The sequence below is a fragment of the Salvelinus fontinalis genome, chromosome 37 (genome assembly GCF_029448725.1).
Source record: "Salvelinus fontinalis isolate EN_2023a chromosome 37, ASM2944872v1, whole genome shotgun sequence".
NCBI classification, from domain to species: domain Eukaryota; kingdom Metazoa; phylum Chordata; class Actinopteri; order Salmoniformes; family Salmonidae; genus Salvelinus; species Salvelinus fontinalis.
Genome location: NC_074701.1, coordinates 5,806,945 through 5,831,484, shown reverse-complemented (window position 1 = coordinate 5,831,484; position 24,540 = coordinate 5,806,945). Strand labels below are relative to the sequence as shown.

The window sequence follows — 24,540 nt, the reverse complement described above, 5'->3', positions numbered from 1 at the left end:
CAGGGAATCTTTACTGGGATTAAATGTCGGGAATTGTGAAAAACTGAGTTTAAATGTATTTGGCTAAGGTGAATGTAAACTTCCGACTTCAACTGTATATAGAGCATAGGCTGCTATTTGAGATAATCCAGCCCCTGATTAGTTTGTAGGAGGATCTGATGATGGGAATTGTAAAGGTCACAGTGTATCCTACTATTTAAAATGCATGTCAAGCCCAGTAGGAGTTATGAGTGTAAAGCTGCCAAAGTGCCAGGCATTAACATTTCCTCCACAGTGACGTGCAGCAAAAGCAACTTATTGGACAGTCATTTTCCGTCAGCATGACTTTCAAAGAGTTTTCCACCCACAAAACTTTTAAATGTATTATTATTTTTTGAGCGACCCACTGAAGCGAACACACACCTAGACACACACACACACACCTACAGTGTTTCTCTATGTATACTATCATGCTCCATACTACCATGCTCCATACTACCATGCTTCGAGTGCATTCTCTGAGGACGTTCCTGTGAGCGCGAGGTTCTGGAAAATACATGAAACATTCCATTTGAGAAGCACTACCCCTGCTGTATTACCTCACGCTGAGCAGCACTCCCCCTACTGTATTACCTCACGCTGAGCAGCACTCCCCCTACTGTATTACCTCACGCTGAGCAGCACTCCCCCTACTGTATTACCTCACGCCGAGCAGCACTCCCCCTACTGTATTACCTCACGCTGAGCAGCACTCCCCCTACTGTATTACCTCACGCCGAGCAGCACTCCCCCTACTGTATTACCTCACGCTGAGCAGCACTCCCCCTACTGTATTACCTCACGCTGAGCAGCACTCCCCCTACTGTATTACCTCACACTGAGCAGCACTCCCCCTACTGTATTACCTCACGCTGAGCAGCACTCCCCCTACTGTATTACCTCACGCTGAGCAGCACTCCCCCTACTGTATTACCTCACGCTGAGCAGCACTCCCCCTACTGTATTACCTCACGCTGAGCAGCACTCCCCCTACTGTATTACCTCACGCCGAGCAGCACTCCCCCTACTGTATTACCTCACGCTGAGCAGCACTCCCCCTACTGTATTACCTCACGCTGAGCAGCACTCCCCCTACTGTATTACCTCACGCTGAGCAGCACTCCCCCTACTGTATTACCTCACGCTGAGCAGCACTCCCCCTACTGTATTACCTCACGCTGAGCAGCACTCCCCCTACTGTATTACCTCACGCTGAGCAGCACTCCCCCTACTGTATTACCTCACGCCGAGCAGCACTCCCCCTACTGTATTACCTCACGCTGAGCAGCACTCCCCCTACTGTATTACCTCACGCTGAGCAGCACTCCCCCTACTGTATTACCTCACGCTGAGCAGCACTCCCCCTACTGTATTACCTCACGCTGAGCAGCACTCCCCCTACTGTATTACCTCACGCTGAGCAGCCCTCCCCCTACTGTATTACCTCACGCTGAGTAGCACTCCCCCTACTGTATTACCTCACGCTGAGCAGCACTCCCCCTACTGTATTACCTCACGCTGAGCAGCACTCCCCCTACTGTATTACCTCACGCTGATCAGCACTCCCACTACGGTATTACCTCATGCTGAGCAGCACTCCCCCTACTGTATTACCTCACGCCGAGCAGCACTCCCCCTACTGTATTACCTCACGCTGCACCTTCCCATTCACTGACCCTTTTTCCAGCCAGGAAAATGGCATCAATAGAGACCAAACAAGATGTAGACAAAGCAAGCGTTTTACTTCATAACTATCAGCTAGCTGTATGTGAATCATAATAATGTAGCTAACCCAGATACTTTAACAAGCAAAAATTACCTAAAACTAATGTTATGCATGGTAAATGTCAATTCTTCGTGGGTAGCTTTCAGTACTAGTAGCTAGTTAGCCCTATTGACTTACTATGGGCTTGCGACCTACGCACACTACAGTGGGTATTGTAGGCAGGTAAACATTCCAAAATTAACACAGCATGTATTTATTAACGTATCAAGATAAAATATTGTAGTCAGGCAACATATGAGATGTGAATAGGAAACGTTACAGTCCAAAGTCTGAGTTTATTTTCTCTCGCTTCAGCTCAAAGAATGACTACCGTTGCTATAAATATTTTTTTTTTGTTATTTTCTATGTTGGTTGCGTCCTATTTCTTTGCATACTTTCTGTTGAAGCTTGCATGGATGGATGCTTCAAAATATGTACACACGGAGTACACATTAGAGAAGTGCCGTCCGTGCTCCGTTTCACATACTTTGATTTGGACTTCTACTCCGACCCTCTCATGCTCCAATGTGCGTACTCGGAGCACGGTAGTATGCTTTTGGAGAAACAACACTTGACACACATACACACCTCGCATTTCAACACTCTCTATTGACTTGACTATACCTCTGAGGATTAATGGGCCAGGACAGAGTGTTACGGTACAGCAGACTACTTCCAGGACAGAGTGTTACAGTACAGCAGACTACTGCCAGGACAGAGTGTTACGGTACAGCAGACTACTACCAGGACAGTGTTACAGTACAGCAGACTACTACCAGGACAGAGTGTTACAGTACAGCAGACTACTACCAGGACAGAGTGTTACAGTACAGCAGACTACTGCCAGGACAGAGTGTTACAGTACAGCAGACTACTACCAGGACAGTGTTACAGTACAGCAGACTACTACCAGGACAGAGTGTTACAGTACAGCAGACTACTACCAGGACAGAGTGTTACAGTACAGCAGACTACTACCAGGACAGTGTTACAGTACAGCAGACTACTACCAGGACAGAGTGTTACAGTACAGCAGACTACTACCAGGACAGAGTGTTACAGTACAGCAGACTACTGCCAGGACAGTGTTACAGTACAGCAGACTACTACCAGGACAGAGTGTTACAGTACAGCAGACTACTACCAGGACAGTGTTACAGTACAGCAGACTACTACCAGGACAGTGTTACAGTACAGCAGACTACTACCAGGACAGAGTGTTACAGTATAGCAGACTACTACCAGGACAGAGTGTTACAGTACAGCAGACTACTACCAGGACAGAGTGTTAAGGTACAGCAGACTACTACCAGGACAGTGTTACAGTACAGCAGACTACTACCAGGACAGAGTGTTACAGTACAGCAGACTACTACCAGGACAGAGTGTTACAGTACAGCAGACTACTACCAGGACAGTGTTACAGTACAGCAGACTACTACCAGGACAGAGTGTTACAGTACAGCAGACTACTACCAGGACAGTGTTACAGTACAGCAGACTACTACCAGGACAGAGTGTTACAGTACAGCAGACTACTACCAGGACAGAGTGTTAAGGTACAGCAGACTACCACCAGGACAGAGTGTTACAGTACAGCAGACTACTACCAGGACAGAGTGTTACAGTACAGCAGGCTACTGCCAGGACAGAGTGTTACAGTACAGCAGACTACTACCAGGACAGAGTGTTACAGTACAGCAGACTACTACCAGGACAGTGTTACAGTACAGCAGACTACTACCAGGACAGTGTTACAGTACAGCAGACTACTACCAGGACAGTGTTACAGTACAGCAGACTACTACCAGGACAGAGTGTTACAGTACAGCAGACTACTACCAGGACAGTGTTACAGTACAGCAGACTACTACCAGGACAGAGTGTTACAGTCCAGCAGACTACTACCAGGACAGAGTGTTACAGTACAGCAGACTACTACCAGGACAGAGTGTTACAGTACAGCAGACTACTACCAGGACAGAGTGTTACAGTACAGCAGACTACTACCAGGACAGTGTTACAGTACAGCAGACTACTACCAGGACAGTGTTACAGTACAGCAGACTACTACCAGGACAGAGTGTTACAGTACAGCAGACTACTACCAGGACAGAGTGTTACAGTACAGCAGACTACTACCAGGACAGAGTGTTACAGTATAGCAGACTACTACCAGGACAGTGTTACAGTACAGCAGACTACTACCAGGACAGTGTTACAGTACAGCAGACTACTACCAGGACAGAGTTACAGTACAGCAGACTACTACCAGGACAGAGTGTTACAGTACAGCAGACTACTACCAGGACAGAGTTACAGTACAGCAGACTACTACCAGGACAGAGTGTTACAGTACTGCAGACTACTACCAGGACAGAGTGTTACAGTACAGCAGACTACTACCAGGACAGAGTGTTACAGTACAGCAGACTACTACCAGGACAGAGTGTTACAGTACAGCAGACTACTACCAGGACAGTGTTACAGTACAGCAGACTACTGCCAGGACAGAGTGTTACAGTACAGCAGACTACTACCAGGACAGAGTGTTACAGTATAGCAGACTACTGCCAGGACAGAGTGTTACAGTACAGCAGACTACTGCCAGGACAGAGTGTTACAGTACAGCAGACTACTACCAGGACAGAGTGTTACATTACAGCAGACTACTACCAGGACAGAGTGTTACAGTACAGCAGACTACTACCAGGACAGAGTGTTACAGTACAGCAGACTACTGCCAGGACAGAGTGTTACAGTACAGCAGACTACTACCAGGACAGAGTGTTACAGTACAGCAGACTACTGCCAGGACAGAGTGTTACATTACAGCAGACTACTACCAGGACAGTGTTACAGTACAGCAGACTACTACCAGGACAGTGTTACAGTACAGCAGACTACTACCAGGACAGAGTGTTACAGTACAGCAGACTACTACCAGGACAGAGTGTTACAGTCCAGCAGACTACTACCAGGACAGTGTTACAGTACAGCAGACTACTACCAGGACAGAGTGTTACAGTATAGCAGACTACTACCAGGACAGTGTTACAGTACAGCAGACTACTACCAGGACAGAGTGTTACAGTATAGCAGACTACTACCAGGACAGAGTGTTACAGTACAGCAGACTACTACCAGGACAGAGTGTTACAGTACAGCAGACTACTACCAGGACAGAGTGTTACAGTACAGCAGACTACTACCAGGACAGTGTTACAGTACAGCAGACTACTACCAGGACAGAGTGTTACAGTACAGCAGACTACTACCAGGACAGAGTGTTACAGTACAGCAGACTACTACCAGGACAGAGTGTTACAGTACAGCAGACTACTACCAGGACAGAGTGTTACAGTACAGCAGACTACTACCAGGACAGAGTGTTACAGTACAGCAGACTACTACCAGGACAGAGTGTTACAGTACAGCAGACTACTACCAGGACAGTGTTACAGTACAGCAGACTACTACCAGGACAGAGTGTTACAGTACAGCAGACTACTACCAGGACAGTGTTACAGTACAGCAGACTACTACCAGGACAGAGTGTTACAGTACAGCAGACTACTGCCAGGACAGTGTTACAGTACAGCAGACTACTACCAGGACAGAGTGTTACAGTACAGCAGACTACTACCAGGACAGAGTGTTACAGTACAGCAGACTACTACCAGGACAGAGTGTTACAGTACAGCAGACTACTGCCAGGACAGAGTTACAGTACAGCAGACTACTACCAGGACAGAGTGTTACAGTACAGCAGACTACTACCAGGACAGAGTGTTACAGTACAGCAGACTACTACCAGGACAGAGTGTTACAGTACAGCAGACTACTACCAGGACAGTGTTACAGTACAGCAGACTACTACCAGGACAGAGTGTTACAGTACAGCAGACTACTACCAGGACAGTGTTACAGTACAGCAGACTACTACCAGGACAGAGTGTTACAGTACAGCAGACTACTACCAGGACAGTGTTACAGTACAGCAGACTACTACCAGGACAGTGTTACAGTACAGCAGACTACTACCAGGACAGAGTGTTACAGTATAGCAGACTACTGCTGCTAATTGCCTCATCTCAACACAGCTCTGTGTGTGTGTGGATATTGGGATGATGCTCTGTTGAAGAGGAATGAGTTGGGAGCTATCACACTGTCTCTCTGTTTCTCTCTCTCTATGTCTCTCTCTCTCTCTGTCTCTCGGTGTCTCTCTCTCTAACCTTTGACCTGATGTCTCCCAGGTGTTCCCGTTGGATTATGTCCTGATCACTGTCATCACCATGTACTTTGTATTCACGTCCATGGCCGGCATCAGGAACATGGGCATCTGGTTCTTCTGGATACGGGTCAGCTCCCCACACACACACACACACACACACACACCTAGGCACACACACACACTCGCCCGTTCATAGACTAATCACATAATAGAAGATTTGTATCATTATGTCTCATCTCATTGCTACATCTATGTGTGGTAGATGAACCTGCTTTCGCTGTTTCTCCACGATTATCTTTCAGACATACTATCTATAACTGCATGTTTCCTGTCTCTCTGACTTCCTAGGAGACATTCTCTGTTGTTTTTAACTAGCTGGAAGACATACTATCTATAACTGCATGTTTCCTGTCTCTCTATAACTTCCTAGGAGACATTCTCTGTTGTTTTTAACTAGCTGGAAGACATACTAATCTAACTGACAGCAGACGTAATCACCTAACTGACGGCAGACTCACCTAACTGACGGCAGACTCACCTAACTGACAGCAGACGTAATCTCCTAACTGACGGCAGACGTAATCTCCTAACTGACGGCAGACGTAATCTCCTAACTGACGGCAGACGTAATCGCCTAACTGACGGCAGACGTAATCGCCTAACTGACGGCAGACGTAATCGCCTAACTGACGGCAGACGTAATCGCCTAACTGACGGCAGACGTAATCGCCTAACTGACGGCAGACGTAATCGCCTAACTGACGGCAGACGTAATCGCCTAACTGACGGCAGACGTAATCGCCTAACTGACGGCAGACGTAATCGCCTAACTGACGGCAGACGTAATCGCCTAACTGACGGCAGACGTAATCGCCTAACTGACGGCAGACGTAATCATGAACTGTAATGAGTTGTCTGACAGTAGACGTACTAATCTAACTGTAATTGTTGTCTGACAGCAGACATACTAATCTAACTGTAATGTGTTGTCTGACAGCAGACGTACTAATCTAACTGTAATGTGTTGTCTGACAGCAGACATACTAATCTAACTGTAATTGTTGTCTGACAGCAGACATACTAATCTAACTGTAATGTGTTGTCTGACAGCAGACATACTAATCTAACTGTAATGTGTTGTATGACAGCTGTACAAGATCAGACCCAAGAGAACCCGTCCCCAGGCCCTCCTCTTCCTCTGCATGATTCTACTGCTGATTGTCCTTCACACCAGCTTCATGATCTACAGCCTGGCCCCGCAGTACGTCATGTACGGTAGCCAGAACTACCTGCTGCAGGTGAGCTGCTGTGTGGGGGTGGCCTGGGTGTGTCTGGGGGGTCTGGTGGGGGTGTGTGGGGTGGGTGTGTGTTTGGGGATCTGGAGAAGGGGTGGGGGGACCTCGGAGGGGCTGGGGGTGTGTTTGGGGGATCTAGGGAGGGGTTGGGGGTGTCTGGGGAGGGTGTGTGTGTGTGTGTGTGGGGGGGGGGGGGGGGGGGGGGTTGAGGGGGGGGGGGGGGGTGAGTGTCTGGGGAGGAGGTGGGGGGGTTGAGAGTGTGGGGGGGGGGGGTTGAGAGTGTGTGTGTGTGGGGGGGGGGGTCATATCTTGTGTAAAAATGAAAGTCATTAATAATGTTAGAACTCTAAGGAAAGATATTTTAATGAGCGTAAATCCACATCACACACGCACACCAATACTGTTCACCTCTATACCCAGCCTCATTCATCATCTCTCTCTGTCCTTAATACCATCATCTCCTTCTGATCCATTGGAGCAGGGAACAAGGGGATTTATAACTTGAGCCCTGCTCTAACATTCTTCCATTTAGGTTTCACTGTCAATTTGGGTGGATTAAATCCAACAAACTCTGAAGGAGTGAGGAGTGAGGGTTCCATCCTCCTGAATCCTCCGGAAGGATGAGGGTTCCATTCTCCTGAATCCTCCTGAAGGAGTGAGGGTTCCATCCTCCTGAATCATCCTGAAGGAGTGAGGGTTCCATTCTCCTGAATCCTCCTGAAGGAGTGAGGGTTCCATTCTCCTGAATCCTCCTGAAGGAGTGAGGGTTCCATTCTCCTGAATCCTCCTGAAGGAGTTAGGGTTCCATCCTCCTGAATCCTCCTGAAGGAGTGAGGGTTCCATCCTCCTGAATCCTCCTGAAGGAGTGAGGGTTCCATTCTCCTGAATCCTTCTAAAGGAGTGAGGGTTACATTCGCCTGAATCCTTCTGAAGGAATGAGGGTTACATTCTCCTGAATCCTCCTGAAGGAATGAGGGTTACATTCTCCTGAATCCTCCTGAAGGAGTGAGGGTTCCATCCTCCTGAATCCTCCTGAAGGAGTGAGGGTTCCGTTCTCCTGAATCCTCCTGAAGGAGTGAGGGTTCCGTTCTCCTGAATCCTCCTGAAGGAGTGAGGGTTCCGTCCTCCTGAATCCTCCTGAAGGAGTGAGGGTTCCGTCCTCCCGAATCCTCCTGAAGGAGTGACGGTTCCGTCCTCCTGAATCCTCCTAACGGAGTGAGGGTTCCATCCTCCTGGAGGAGTGAGGGTTCCATCCTCCTGAAGGAGTGAGGGTTCCATTCTCCTGAAGGAGTGAGGGTTCCATTCTCCTGAATCCTCCTGAAGGACTGAGGGTTCCATTCTCCTGAATCCTCCTGAAGGACTGAGGGTTCCATTCTCCTGAATCCTCCTGAAGGAGTGAGGGTTCCATCCTCCTGAATCCTCCTGAAGGAGTGAGGGTTCCATCCTCCTGAATCATCCTGAAGGAGTGAGGGTTCCATCCTCCTGAATCATCCTGAAGGAGTGAGGGTTCCATCCTCCTGAAGGACTGAGGGTTCCATTCTCCTGAATCCTCCTGAAGGAGTGAGGGTTCCATCCTCCTGAAGGAGTGAGGGTTCCATCCTCCTGAAGGAGTGAGGGTTCCATTCTCCTGAAGGAGTGAGGGTTCCATCCTCCTGAAGGAGTGAGGGTTCCATCCTCCTGAAGGAGTGAGGGTTCCATCCTCCTGAAGGAGTGAGGGTTCCATTCTCCTGAAGGAGTGAGGGTTCCATCCTCCTGAAGGACTGAGGGTTCCATTCTCCTGAATCCTCCTGAAGGAGTGAGGGTTCCATTCTCCTGAAGCCTCCTGAAGGAGTGAGGGTTCCATCCTCCTGAAGGACTGAGGGTTCCATTCTCCTGAATCCTCCTGAAGGAGTGAGGGTTCCATTCTCCTGAATCCTCCTGAAGGAGTGAGGGTTCCATCCTCCTGAATCCTCCTGAAGGAGTGAGGGTTCCATTCTCCTGAATCCTTCTAAAGGAGTGAGGGTTACATTCGCCTGAATCCTTCTGAAGGAATGAGGGTTACATTCTCCTGAATCCTCCTGAAGGAATGAGGGTTACATTCTCCTGAATCCTCCTGAAGGAGTGAGGGTTCCATCCTCCTGAATCCTCCTGAAGGAGTGAGGGTTCCGTTCTCCTGAATCCTCCTGAAGGAGTGAGGGTTCCGTTCTCCTGAATCCTCCTGAAGGAGTGAGGGTTCCGTTCTCCTGAATCCTCCTGAAGGAGTGAGGGTTCCGTCCTCCTGAATCCTCCTGAAGGAGTGAGGGTTCCGTCCTCCCGAATCCTCCTGAAGGAGTGACGGTTCCGTCCTCCTGAATCCTCCTAACGGAGTGAGGGTTCCATCCTCCTGGAGGAGTGAGGGTTCCATCCTCCTGAAGGAGTGAGGGTTCCATTCTCCTGAAGGAGTGAGGGTTCCATTCTCCTGAATCCTCCTGAAGGACTGAGGGTTCCATTCTCCTGAATCCTCCTGAAGGACTGAGGGTTCCATTCTCCTGAATCCTCCTGAAGGAGTGAGGGTTCCATCCTCCTGAATCATCCTGAAGGAGTGAGGGTTCCATCCTCCTGAATCATCCTGAAGGAGTGAGGGTTCCATCCTCCTGAATCATCCTGAAGGAGTGAGGGTTCCATCCTCCTGAAGGAGTGAGGGTTCCATTCTCCTGAATCCTCCTGAAGGAGTGAGGGTTCCATCCTCCTGAAGGAGTGAGGGTTCCATCCTCCTGAAGGAGTGAGGGTTCCATCCTCCTGAAGGAGTGAGGGTTCCATCCTCCTGAAGGAGTGAGGGTTCCATCCTCCTGAAGGACTGAGGGTTCCATTCTCCTGAATCCTCCTGAAGGAGTGAGGGTTCCATTCTCCTGAATCCTCCTGAAGGAGTGAGGGTTCCATCCTTCTGAAGGAGTGAGGGTTCCATTCTCCTGAATCCTCCTGAAGGAGTGAGGGTTATATTCTCCTGAATCCTCCTGAAGGAGTGATGTTTGGTTAAATCCTTCTAAATTGATGGATATAATGTATAGTACTGACAGTGAAATGTATTTTGGTCTGGTAAACAGCTGCCATTCCTTTTTATTTGAATCTCTCTATTGTTCCAGTTCTTTGTTTCTCCTTCATAATGGTTATGTCCTGCTGTTGTTGTTGTATTGTCTGGGGTATTGGCCAATTGTCATGGACATAAACTTGGCTTTGGTTCATGATTGGTTGAAGGATAAACATGTGCTTTTAAATGTAAATGGCAGCACAACAAAATATGATAACGGACAGTTATTGTATTAACTACATTAGCTGCCTTAGCCTCATTAGCTACATTAGTGTATTAACTACATTAGCTGCCTTAGCCTCATTAGCTACATTAGCCACATTAGCTACATTAGCTGCTTTAGCCTCATTAGGCTCATTAGTCGCATTAGCCTCAATAGCCGCATTAGCTGCCTTAGCTACACACCTTGGTGGAACACAATGATGACCATACATGTTTTATTTTCTGGATTGCAGTTGAGTTGAATGGAAAACTGTGTACGCTTAGTTAGTTTAAGTGCACATCCTTCATATTATAGCAAACAAACAGTACTGGATACTCTGTTTGCTATGGAGAAGAGAAACATGCCTTTTTTTGTGTGTTCGATCAGAGCCCGATGCCACTAGGGAATAATACCACTTGGACTACGAAGACCTGCGATGCCAACGCACCTCAAGGTAAGACTGCCAGCTACACACACCACGTACACTGACACACACACACACACACACGCACACACACACACACACACACACACACACACACACACACACACACACACACACACACACACACACACACACACACACACACACACACACACACACACACACACACACACACACACACACACAGAAAGACTATCTCTAGCAGTACAGCAAGATGCTATATTTTTCCCACACGTAGAGACCTACCAGTCCATCAGAGGAGAGAAGACTCGAGATAAAGAAGGAAGCGTGTAATATATAATAAACACATTAGAATATATGATCAATGTTTAATATCGCACAAAAGGGCTATGTCCCAAATGGCACCCTATTCCCTATTTAGTGCACTACTTTCTACCATGGGCCTTGGTCAAAAGTATTGCACTAAATAAGGACTGGGGTGGCATTTTGGACACAGAACAAAGAGATGGTGGTGTAGAGGCGAGTTATCCTCATGCCCAACAGTGGTACACAAGACCTTCTTCGGTATCATTCATTATTCAACCAAGATGAATTCATATCAAGGACAAGTATTTACTGATGGATTCCATGGCCTCCTAGCCTCCTCAACAGTTACTACGGTGAAGTCAGCCATGCAGACACAAACGGGAATATGCATCACTCCTATTCCAGCGAGCTGGATCACATGCATTTATTCATCCTGCCTAATGCTCCAGGCAGAGCGGGCCTGTCTTAGATAGTGTATGTTTCCCAAATGGCACCCTATTCCTTACGTAGTGCACTACATTAGACAGAGAGTGCACTATATAGGGCAGGGGTATTCAACTGTTACCCTACGAGGTCCGGAGCCTGCGGGGTTTTCTGTTCTACCTGATAATGAATTGCACCCACCTGGTGTCCCAGGTCTAAATCAGTCCCTGATTAGAGGGGAATCACCCACCTGGTGTCCCAGGTCTAAATCAGTCCCTGATTAGAGGGGAATCACCCACCTGGTGTCCCAGGTCTAAATCAGTCCCTGATTAGAGGGGAATCACCCACCTGGTGTCCCAGGTCTAAATCAGTCCCTGATTAGAGGGGAATCACCCACCTGGTGTCCCAGGTCTAAATCAGTCCCTGATTAGAGGGGAATCACCCACCTGGAGTCCCAGGTCTAAATCAGTCCCTGATTAGAGGGGAATCACCCACCTGGTGTCCCAGGTCTAAATCAGTCCCTGATTAGAGGGGAATCACCCACCTGGTGTCCCAGGTCTAAATCAGTCCCTGATTAGAGGAGAATCACCCACCTGGTGTCCCAGGTCTAAATCAGTCCCTGATTAGAGGGGAATCACCCACCTGGTGTCCCAAGTCTAAATCAGTCCCTGATTAGAGGGGAATCACCCACCTGGTGTCCCAGGTCTAAATCAGTCCCTGATTAGAGGGGAATCACCCACCTGGTGTCCCAGGTCTAAATCAGTTCCTGTTTAGAGGGGAACAATGAAAAAACTCAGTGGAACTGGCTTGGAGGTCCAGAGTTGAGTTATATATAGGGAATATGATTCCATTTGGGAGGTAGCCTCTGAGAGGGAGATGTTTAGAGGACAGGAGGAGAGTATAGAGATTCACCAAGAACATTGTCAGGCCGGGTGACCATGGAGAGAAAGGTGTTGAAATCTAATGAGGAAAGGAATGGACTGAAATGTGAGTGTGTTGCGGGGTAGGGGGGGTGCATGCACTTTGACTGGAAGAGGGAAATGTGTTTTCCACCTTTGAGAGGAAGTGCTCAGGGACTAAGGTGGCTCAGAGGGAGAGATGTGGGGATACAGTACTTCTGAGAAGTTGGAGTTGTAATGTCTACCACTGTCAGACACCTCTTCACTCCAAATCAGCAGTTGACTGTTTTTAGTCAGTACAAAATAAACCCCCATCAGAGAGGCTGAAAGGAAAGAAGCTCTGAGCTGGTGCAGGTGGCTCGCAGGGTGAGAGGTTTGGATACAGTGGTCTAGTGGAGTTGAAGTCATGGCTATCGTTAACCCACACTGGGTGGGTTGCACCAACTGAAATTAGAATGATTTTAGATTAGAGCTCATGTAGATTTGTCAAATCAACCGCCAACAAACATACCAGTCGGCTGTTGTTTTTGTTATTTTGCGACCTCTGATATATTAGCTTGTGCATAATGAAAACAAGTCATTACAATGTTAAAAGTCAGTCCAAAAGCAAACGAGCAATTAACTACAAAGTGTGTGTGTGTGTGTTTGTGTCATTGAGGTCAATCTAGTGTATCACGTGACAGTGTAATTAGCTAATAGATTAGTAACCAGACATATAGTGCCTTCAGGAAGTGTTCACTTCCCTTGACTTTTCCCACATTTTGTTGTTACAGCCTGAATTTAAAATGGATTACATTTAGAGTTTGTGTCTTTGGCCTACACACAATACTCCATAATGTCAAAGAAGAATTATGTTTTTTGACATTTCTACAAATGAATTACAAATGAAAAGCTGAAATGTCTTGAGTCAAGAAGGATTCAACCCCTTTGTTCTGGCAAGCCTTAATATGTTAAGGAGTGAACATGTGCTTCACGTGTCGCATAATACACCCAGTCACTACAAAGATACAGACGTCCTTCCTAACTCAGCTGCCTGAGAGGAAGGAAACGGCTCAGGGATTTCACCATGAGGCCAAAGGTGACTTTAAAACAGTTACAGAGTTTAATGGAGAAAACTGAGGATGGATCAACAACATTGTAGTTACTCCACAATACTAACCTAAATGACAGTGTGAAAAGAAAGAAGCCTGTACAGAATAAAAATATTCCAAAACATGCTTCCTGTTTGCAAAAAAAGTCAAGTAAAACGGCAAAGAACTGTCGCAAAAATGTGGCAAAGTACAATGCTCATTTTCTTAAGCATGGTGGTGACTGCATCAGATTATGGGTATGAGTTTTTTAGGATTAAAAAAAAGAAAATAATAGAGCTTAGCACAGGCAAAATCCTAGAAGAAAACCTTGTTCATTCTGCTTTCCACCAGACACTGGGAGACAAATGAACCTTTCAGCAGGACAATAACCTGAAACACAAGGCCAAATATACATTGGAGTTGCTTACTGAGACAACGTTGAGTGGCCTAGTTATAGTTTTGACTTAAATCGGCTTGAAAATCTATGGCAAGACTTGAATATGGCTCTCCAGCAGTGATCAGCAACCAACTTGACAGAGCTTGAAGAACTGTAAAAATAATAATGTGCAAATATTGCACAATCCAGGTGTGCAAAGCTCTTAGAGTCTCACAGCTGTAATCTCTCCCAGAAAGACTCACTGCTGTAATCACAGCCAATGGTGATTCTAACATGTATTGACTCAGGGGTGTGAATACTTATGTAAATCAGATATGTCTGTATTTCATTTTCAATAAATGTGCAAACATTTCTAAAAACATGTTTTCATGATGGGCTATTATGTATAAAATATATATATTTAATCAATTTTCAATTCAGGCAGTAACACAACAAAATGTTTAATAAGTCAAGGGGTGTGAATACTTCCTGAAGGTGTTACATAACAGATGAGTACGTATTCATATCACTACATTACGGATTAATCTATGATTTCTCAAACAACAGACCTTTTACATAATCATGTAATTACTTAATTTGACAGAAGGTTTGCCGTTTTGGGATTTCACAGAAGGCCTATAGGAAGCCTTTAAAGGGAGCGAGGAATGTAATGCTTGGATGACTTGGGTTGTCCTTTTGGCCCAAGACATCCAGAGGAGGGCACTCATATGTAGCGCTGGAATTATAATTAAACTGAGCTGGGAATATGTAGCTACTGTCAATATGTCAGTGAACGAGAGAGAGACAACCAAGCTTTCATAATGCATTGAAGACAGTTCTTCTCTCAGTGAACCAACGAGAGAGAGAGAGAGAGAGAGAGAGAGAGAGAGAGAGAGAGAGAGAGAGAGAGAGAGAGAGAGAGAGAGAGAGAGAGAGAGAGAGAGAGAGAGAGAGAGAGAGAGAGAGAGAGAGAGAGAGAGAGAGAGAGAGAGAGAGAGAGAGAGAGAGAGAGAGAGAGAGAGAGAGAGAGAGAGAGAGAGAGAGAGAGAGAGAGAGAGAGAGAGAGAGAGAGAGAGAGAGAGAGAATCTTAAGTATTGGCCACAGAGGCAGCACAGAACATGCATCTCCCTTGTTAGTGAGGAATATAGTATTTGAATCTTGGACCCAGTTTGACTTGTTAGTGAATACAGTATCATGTGACTCTTGGACCCAGTTTGACTTGTTAGTGAGGAATATAGTATTTGAATCTTGGACCCAGTTTGACTTGTTAGTGAATACAGTATCATGTGACTCTTGGATCCAGTTTGACTTGTTAGTGAATACAGCATCATGTGACTCTTGGATCCAGTTTGACTTGTTAGTGAATACAGTATCATGTGACTCTTGGATCCAGTTTGACTTGTTAGTGAATACAGTATCATGTGACTCTTGGACCCAGTTTGACTTGTTAGTGAATACAGTATCATGTGACTCTTGGACCCAGTTTGACTTGTTAGTGAATACAGTATCATGTGACTCTTGGACCCAGTTTGACTTGTTAGTGAATACAGTATCATGTGAATTTTGGATTCAGTTCGGGCTTCCTGTCTCTCACAATGAAGCATCAATCTGCTGCACAGAAGTTGCTCTGCGGGGTTACCACAAATCAATCCTTCTCCAGTCGACTTCACAGTTTAAACCGACGCTATTTTTCACCCTCCGCTTGCCAGATATCACAGCCTCCCAATCTGTTTGTGTGGGTTTGGCCTTCTCCCATCTGTGGTCACACTCTGTAACCATCCCTCCCTCGCCGCCCACCAGCAGTATCTGGATAAAGACACACACACACAAACACACAAACACACAAACAAACAAAAAAGAGACCATAGCAGCACAACGCAAACTGTTAGCAAAGTGTTGTTTAGCACTGCCCAGCAGCAGCTGGCTAGGCTGGCTCCACATCAGGTTATGTACTGTAGCAGCAGCTGGCTAGGCTGGCTCCACATCAGGTTATGTACTGTAGTAGCAGCTGGTTAGGCTGGCTCCACATCAGGTTATGTACTGTAGCAGCAGCTGGCTCCACATCAGGTTATGTACTGTAGCAGCAGCTGGCTCCACATCAGGTTATGTGCTGTAGTAGCAGCTGGTTAGGCTGGCTCCACATCAGGTTATGTACTGTAGCAGCAGCTGGCTCCACATCAGGTTATGTACTGTAGCAGCAGCTGGCTAGGCTGGATCCACATCAGGTTATGTACTGTAGCAGCAGCTGGCTAGGCTGGCTCCACATCAGGTTATGTACTGTAGCAGCAGCTGGCTCCACATCAGGTTATGTACTGTAGTAGCAGCTGGATAGGCTGGCTCCACATCAGGTTATGTACTGTAGCAGCAGCTGGCTAGGCTGGCTCCACATCAGGTTATGTACTGTAGTAGCAGCTGGCTAGGCTGGCTCCACATCAGGTTATGTACTGTAGTAGCAGCTGGCTCCACATCAGGTTATGTACTGTAGTAGCAGCTGGCTAGGCTGGCTCCACATCAGGTTATGTACTGTAGTAGCAGCTGGCTCCACATCAGGTTATGTACTGTAGTAGCAGCAGCTGGCTCCACATCAGGTTATGTACTGTAGCAGCAGCTGGTTAGGCTGGCTCCACATCAGGTTATGTACTGTAGTAGCAGCTGGTTAGGCTGGCTCCACATCAGGTTATGTACTGTAGCAGCAGCTGGCTAGGCTGGCTCCACATCAGGTTATGTACTGTAGTAGCAGCTGGTTAGGCTGGCTCCACATCAGGTTATGTACTGTAGCAGCAGCTGGCTCCACATCAGGTTATGTACTGTAGCAGCAGCTGGCTCCACATCAGGTTATGTGCTGTAGTAGCAGCTGGTTAGGCTGGCTCCACATCAGGTTATGTACTGTAGCAGCAGCTGGCTCCACATCAGGTTATGTACTGTAGCAGCAGCTGGCTAGGCTGGATCCACATCAGGTTATGTACTGTAGCAGCAGCTGGCTAGGCTGGCTCCACATCAGGTTATGTACTGTAGCAGCAGCTGGCTCCACATCAGGTTATGTACTGTAGTAGCAGCTGGATAGGCTGGCTCCACATCAGGTTATGTACTGTAGCAGCAGCTGGCTAGGCTGGCTCCACATCAGGTTATGTACTGTAGTAGCAGCTGGCTAGGCTGGCTCCACATCAGGTTATGTACTGTAGTAGCAGCTGGCTCCACATCAGGTTATGTACTGTAGTAGCAGCTGGCTAGGCTGGCTCCACATCAGGTTATGTACTGTAGTAGCAGCTGGCTCCACATCAGGTTATGTACTGTAGTAGCAGCAGCTGGCTCCACATTAGGTTATGTACTGTAGCAGCAGCTGGTTAGGCTGGCTCCACATCAGGTTATGTACTGTAGTAGCAGCTGGTTAGGCTGGCTCCACATCAGGTTATGTACTGTAGCAGCAGCTGGCTAGGCTGGCTCCACATCAGGTTATGTACTGTAGTAGCAGCTGGTTAGGCTGGCTCCACATCAGGTTATGTACTGTAGCAGCAGCTGGCTCCACATCAGGTTATGTACTGTAGCAGCAGCTGGCTCCACATCAGGTTATGTGCTGTAGTAGCAGCTGGTTAGGCTGGCTCCACATCAGGTTATGTACTGTAGCAGCAGCTGGCTCCACATCAGGTTATGTACTGTAGCAGCAGCTGGCTAGGCTGGATCCACATCAGGTTATGTACTGTAGCAGCAGCTGGCTAGGCTGGCTCCACATCAGGTTATGTACTGTAGCAGCAGCTGGCTCCACATCAGGTTATGTACTGTAGTAGCAGCTGGCTAGGCTGGCTCCACATCAGGTTATGTACTGTAGCAGCAGCTGGCTAGGCTGGCTCCACATCAGGTTATGTACTGTAGTAGCAGCTGGCTAGGCTGGCTCCACATCAGGTTATGTACTGTAGTAGCAGCTGGCTCCACATCAGGTTATGTACTGTAGTAGCAGCTGGCTAGGCTGGCTCCACATCAGGTTATGTACTGTAGTAGCAGCTGGCTCCACATCAGGTTATGTACTGTAGTAGCAGCAGCTGGCTCCACATCAGGTTATGTACTGTAGCAGCAGCTGGTTAGGCTGGCTCCACATCAGGTTATGTACTGTAGCAGCAGCTGGCTCCACATCAGGTTATGTACTGTAGCAGCAGCTGGCTAGGCTGGCTCCACATCAGGTTATGTACTGTAGCAGCAGCTGGCTAGGCTGGCTCCACATCAGGTTATGTACTGCAGTAGCAGCTGGCTAGGCTGGCTCCACATCAGGTTATGTACTGTAGCAGCAGCTGGCTCCACATCAGGTTATGTACGGTAGTAGCAGCTGGCTCCACATCAGGTTATGTACTGTAGTAGCAGCTGGCTCCACATCAGGTTATGTACTGTAGCAGCAGCTGGCTAGGCTGGCTCCACATCAGGTTATGTACTGTAGTTAGCAGCTGGCCAGGCTGGCTCTACATCAGGTTATGTACTGTAGCAGCAGCTGGCTCCACATCAGGTTATGTACTGTAGTAGCAGCTGGCTAGGCTGGCTCCACATCAGGTTATGTACTGTAGCAGCAGCTGGCTAGGCTGGCTCCACATCAGGTAATGTACTGTAGTAGCAGCTGGCTAGGCTGGCTCCACATCAGGTTATGTACTGTAGCAGCAGCTGGCTCCACATCAGGTTATGTACTGTAGCAGCAGCTGGCTCCACATCAGGTTATGTGCTGTAGTAGCAGCTGGTTAGGCTGGCTCCACATCAGGTTATGTACTGTAGCAGCAGCTGGCTAGGCTGGCTCCACATCAGGTAATGTACTGTAGTAGCAGCTGGCTAGGCTGGCTCCACATCAGGTTATGTACTGTAGCAGCAGCTGGCTCCACATCAGGTTATGTACTGTAGCAGCAGCTGGCTCCACATCAGGTTATGTGCTGTAGTAGCAGCTGGTTAGGCTGGCTCCACATCAGGTTATGTACTGTAGTAGCAGCTGGCTCCACATCAGGTTATGTACTGTAGTAGCAGCTGGCTCCACATCAGGTTATGTACTGTAGCAGCAGCTGGCTAGGCTGGCTCCACATCAGGTTATGTACTGTAGTAGCAGCTGGCTAGGCTGGCTCCACATCAGGTTATGTACTGTAGCAGCAGCTGTCTAGGCTGGCTCCACATCAGGTTATGTACTATAGCAGCATCTGGCTAGGCTGGCTCCACATCAGGTTATGTACTGTAGTAGCAGCAGCTGGCTCCACATCAGGTTATGTACTGTAGCAGCAGCTGGCTAGGCTGGCTCCACATCAGGTTATGTACTGTAGCAGCAGCTGGCTAGGCTGGCTCCACATCAGGTTATGTACTGTAGTAGCAGCTGCCTCCACATCAGGTTATGCACTGTAGTAGCAGCTGGCTCCACATCAGGTTATGTACTGTAGTAGCAGCTGGCTCCACATCATGTTATGTACTGTAGTAGCAGCTGGCTCCACATCAGGTTATGTACTGTAGTAGCAGCTGGCTCCACATCAGGTTATGTACTGTAGCAGCAGCTGGCTAGGCTGGCTCCACATCAGGTTATGTACTGTAGCAGCAGCTGGCTAGGCTGGCTCCACATCAGGTTATGTACTGTAGTAGCAGCTGGCTCCACATCAGGTTATGTACTGTAGTAGCAGCTGGCTCCACATCAGGTTATGTACTGTAGCAGCAGCTGGCTAGGCTGGCTCCACATCAGGTTATGTACTGTAGTAGCAGCTGGCTAGGCTGGCTCCACATCAGGTTATGTACTGTAGTAGCAGCTGGCTCCACATCAGGTTATGTACTGTAGTAGCAGCTGGCTAGGCTGGCTCCACATCAGGTTATGTACTGTAGTAGCAGCTGGCTAGGCTGGCTCCACATCAGGTTATGTACTGTAGTAGCAGCTGGCTCCACATCAGGTTATGTGCTCTAGTAGCAGCTGGCTCCCCATCAGGTTATGTACTGTAGTAGCAGCTGGCTAGGCTGGCTCCACATCAGGTTATGTACTGTAGCAGCAGCTGGCTAGGCTGGCTCCACATCAGGTTATGTACTGTAGTAGCAGCTGGCTCCACATCAGGTTATGTACTGTAGTAGCAGCTGGCTAGGCTGGCTCCACATCAGGTTATGTACTGTAGCAGCAGCTGACTAGGCTGGCTCCACATCAGGTTATGTACTGTAGTAGCAGCTGGCTCCACATCAGGTTATGTACTGTAGCAGCAGCTGGCTAGGCTGGCTCCACATCAGGTTATGTACTGTAGCAGCAGCTGGCTAGGCTGGCTCCACATCAGCTTATGTACTGTAGTAGCAGCTGGCTCCACATCAGGTTATGTACTGTAGTAGCAGCTGGCTAGGCTGGCTCCACATCAGGTTATGTACTGTAGTAGCAGCTGGCTAGGCTGGCTCCACATCAGGTTATGTACTATAGCAGCAGCTGGCTCCACATCAGGTTATGTACTGTAGTAGCAGCTGGTTAGGCTGGCTCCACATCAGGTTATGCACTGTAGTAGCAGCTGGCTAGGCTGGCTCCACATCAGGTTATGTACTGTAGCAGCAGCTGGCTAGGCTGGCTCCACATCAGGTTATGTACTGTAGTAGCAGCTGGCTCCACATCAGGTACTGTACTGTAGTAGCAGCTGGCTAGGCTGGCTCCACATCAGGTTATACACTGTAGTAGCAGCTGGCTAGGCTGGCTCCACATCAGGTTATGTACTGTAGCAGCAGCTGGCTAGGCTGGCTCCACATCAGGTTATGTACTGTAGTAGCAGCTGGCTAGGCTGGCTCTACATCAGGTTATGTACTGTAGTGGCAGCTGGCTAGGCTGGCTCTACATCAGGTTATGTACTGGAGCAGCAGCTGGCTAGGCTGGCTCCACATCAGGTTATGTACTGTAGTAGCAGCTGGCTAGGCTGACTTCTCATCAGGTTATGTACTGTAGCAGCAGCTGGCTCCACATCAGGTTATGTACTGTAGTAGCAGCTGGTTAGGCTGGCTCCACATCAGGTTATGTACTGTAGCAGCAGCTGGCTCCACATCAGGTTATGTACTGTAGTAGCAGCTGGCTCCACATCAGGTTATGTACTGTAGTAGCAGCTGGCTAGGCTGGCTCCACATCAGGTTATGTACTGTAGTAGCAGCTGGCTCCACATCAGGTTATGTACTGTAGTAGCAGCTGGCTCCACATCAGGTTATGTACTGTAGTAGCAGCTGGCTAGGCTGGCTCCACATCAGGTTATGTACTGTAGCAGCAGCTGGCTAGGCTGGCTCCACATCAGGTTATGTACTGTAGTAGCAGCTGGCTCCACATCAGGTTATGTACTGTAGCAGCAGCTGGCTAGGCTGGCTCCACATCAGGTTATGTACTGTAGCAGCAGCTGGCTAGGCTGGCTCCACATCAGCTTATGTACTGTAGTAGCAGCTGGCTCCACATCAGGTTATGAACTGTAGTAGCAGCTGGCTAGGCTGGCTCCACATCAGGTTATGTACTGTAGTAGCAGCTGGCTAGGCTGGCTCCACATCAGGTTATGTACTATAGCAGCAGCTGGCTCCACATCAGGTTATGCACTGTAGTAGCAGCTGGCTAGGCTGGCTCCACATCAGGTTATGTACTATAGCAGCAGCTGGCTCCACATCAGGTTATGTACTGTAGTAGCAGCTGGTTAGGCTGGCTCCACATCAGGTTATGTACTGTAGCAGCAGCTGGCTAGGCTGGCTCCACATCAGGTTATGTACTGTAGTAGCAGCTGACTCCACATCAGGTACTGTACTGTAGTAGCAGCTGGCTAGGCTGGCTCCACATCAGGTTATGCACTGTAGTACCAGCTGGTTAGGCTGGCTCCACATCAGGTTATGTACTGTAGCAGCAGCTGGCTAGGCTGGCTCCACATCAGGTTATGTACTGTAGTAGCAGCTGGCTAGGCTGGCTCTACATCAGGTTATGTACTGTAGTGGCAGCTGGCTAGGCTGGCTCTACATCAGGTTATGTACTGGAGCAGCAGCTGGCTAGGCTGGCTCCACATCAGGTTATGTACTGTAGTAGCAGCTGGCTAGGCTGACTCCACATCAGGTTATGTACTGTAGCAGCAGCTGGCTCCACATTAGGTCATGTACTGTAGTAGCAGCTGGTTAGGCTGGCTCCACATCAGGTTATGTACTGTAGCAGCAGCTGGCTCCACATCAGGTTATGTACTGTAGTAGCAGCTGGCTAGGCTGGCTCCACATCAGGTTATGTACTGTAGTAGCAGCTGGCTCCACATCAGGTTATGTACTGTAGTGGCAGCTGGCTAGGCTGGCTCCACATCAGGTTATGTACTGTAGCAGCAGCTGGCTAGGCTGGCTCCACATCAGGTTATGTACTGTAGTAGCAGCAGCTGGCTCCACATCAGGTTATGTACTGTGGTGCTCCTAACGCTATGAGAGATGTTAGTGCCTCACTATGAAGCTATAGACACTGGCGCTACTGAAAGCTAGCAAACTGTTGTGTTTATGTATTCAATGTATGTATTTTATGATCATTTTGCACTCCGGCTAAGATGAACACTTTACAGGGAGAGCAGTATTTGTGGCTATATTGAGACATGTTTGCGTGATGTTATAGAAACAGTTTGTAGTGTTTTCACAGTCCAGGAAGCTGTTGAATGACACCTTGGTTGAGACAGGTGGTCGTGAGGAGGATGTGGGTACTCAGACATGTTATTTGAGCAACACACGGTAGCGTTTGCACAGTATATTAAACTATGGGATGACAACTTGCTCTATCCTGGATTGGGATTTGTGAGGAGGATGTGTGTGAGGACATGTGTGGGACGCTGCAGTATGAGGCTGTGTGTGTGTGTATGTGTGAGGTGCTACAGTATAAAACCTTTTTGACTACCTCCAGCTAAATTGGTTGCAGAGAGCAAACACTATAAGCCCTGGATGTTGACCAAACCAGTGGAGATGCACAGGGCAGACAGAGGAGATGATTCTCAAGGTTCAGCTCTTAGAAATGGCAGTGCTTTTAGCTAAGAAAATAACCAACATTTTAACGGAACATGTCCACCCAACTTGGCTTATGTAACATTTTCAGCTACTTAGGAGGGAATGTGTAGCCTGTAAGTGCATCAGAGCATGATACTTGAAATACAGCTTACAGTTTGAAGCACGTTATTAACCCAAAGGGGTGAACAAATGGATTGAAATCATGTGAAAAGGCCACTACACTGGAAAGTGTTTTAGCAGGAGAAATAGTGAGGTGTGGATTGAAGGGACAGTGAAAGCCAGTGGCTGAGGGGACAGTGAAAGCCAGTGGCTGAGGGGACAGTGAAAGCCAGTGGCTGAGGGAGCCAGTGGCTGAGGGGACAGTGAAAGCCAGTGGCTGAGGGGACAGTGAAATCTAGTGGCTGACGGGACAGTGAAAGCCAGTGGCTGAGGGCGCCAGTGAAAGCCAATAGCTGATGGGGGCAGTGAAAGCCAGTGGCTGAGGGGGCCAGTGAAAGCCAGTGGCTGAGGGGGGCAGTGAAAGCCAGTGGCTGAGGGGGGCAGTGAAAGCCAGTGGCTGAGGGGGGCAGTGGAAGCCAGTGGCTAAGGGGGGCAGTGAAAGCCAGTGGCTGAGGGGGGCAGTGAAAGCCAGTGGCTGAGGGGGGCAGTGAAAGCCAGTGGCTGAGGGGGGCAGTGAAAGCCAGTGGCTGAGGGGGGCAGTGAAAGCCAGTGGCTGAGGGGGGCAGTGAAAGCCAGTGGCTGAGGGGGGCAGTGAAAGCCAGTGGCTGAGGGAGGTAGTGAAAGTCAGTGGCTGAGGGGGATAGCTAGGTCTTTGAGGTCAGCATGCTGAGGGCGGGCAGTGGGTGGGTACTGTATCCTTCCACCACTGTATCCCTCTACCACTGCATCCTTCAACCACTGTATCCTTCCACCACTCGACCTAGGCAGCACAGGGACATCCTCATGGTAGAGCAGAACAGTAATGATGTACTCTTTATGAACACACCCATGATGCACCACAAAGATACACCCCATATTACTGTATCATCAGAACGTGAGGGATCATGACCTTTAGATGTTCAGAATTACACACCTGTTTGGAGAGTGAATGGAAAGGCGTGCCCAAAAGAGGAGGATCTGGAGCCGCTAGTTGTATTTCTCCTGTTCTCCTCAGAGCCATATCATTCTGTCTATAGAAGCAGTATACATGCATGTATATTTACGGCTGTGGTTATCCCTGCCTGCCTTCCCTGTATGCCCACGTCCATTGCCCACTAGCTGTTCACCAGGGAGCATCTCCAATGTCAAGTTATTGAGACACTGCCAGGCTTTTATACAACGGAACTTGTACCGACTCCTCCGACCAGCCTGTATGCTTTCAACACTAGCGAGCCAAGTGCAGCTGTACTGTGCTGACCTGATTATGCATCCACTGTAGTGGTTTGAACCGTGGTGGAAAGGACGATGTGAAACAGTACGAGCCAGCGCAGTATGGTTTGGGTTGGCGCTGTAGTGTGAAAAGGGTATTACAGTACCAGCCTGGGCCTCTTTTGGCCGTCTCGCATAACAGC

At 48.3% G+C, this 24,540-nt stretch overlaps 1 protein-coding gene across 2 annotated transcripts in view; it reads left to right on the top strand.

Moving 5' to 3' along the window:
• lmbrd1 (LMBR1 domain containing 1) overlaps positions 1 to 24,540 on the top strand; it is a 212,046-nt gene that overhangs the window by 152,918 nt on the left and 34,588 nt on the right. Inside the window, exons 13-15 of one of the 2 annotated variants that reach the window (XM_055901726.1) lie at positions 6,040 to 6,144; positions 7,166 to 7,315; positions 10,948 to 11,014. In XM_055901726.1, coding sequence (XP_055757701.1) covers positions 6,040 to 6,144; positions 7,166 to 7,315; positions 10,948 to 11,014 — 322 coding nt within the window. The remainder of the gene's footprint in view (positions 1 to 6,039; positions 6,145 to 7,165; positions 7,316 to 10,947; positions 11,015 to 24,540) is intronic. The other variant, XM_055901724.1, reaches the window with a different exon arrangement.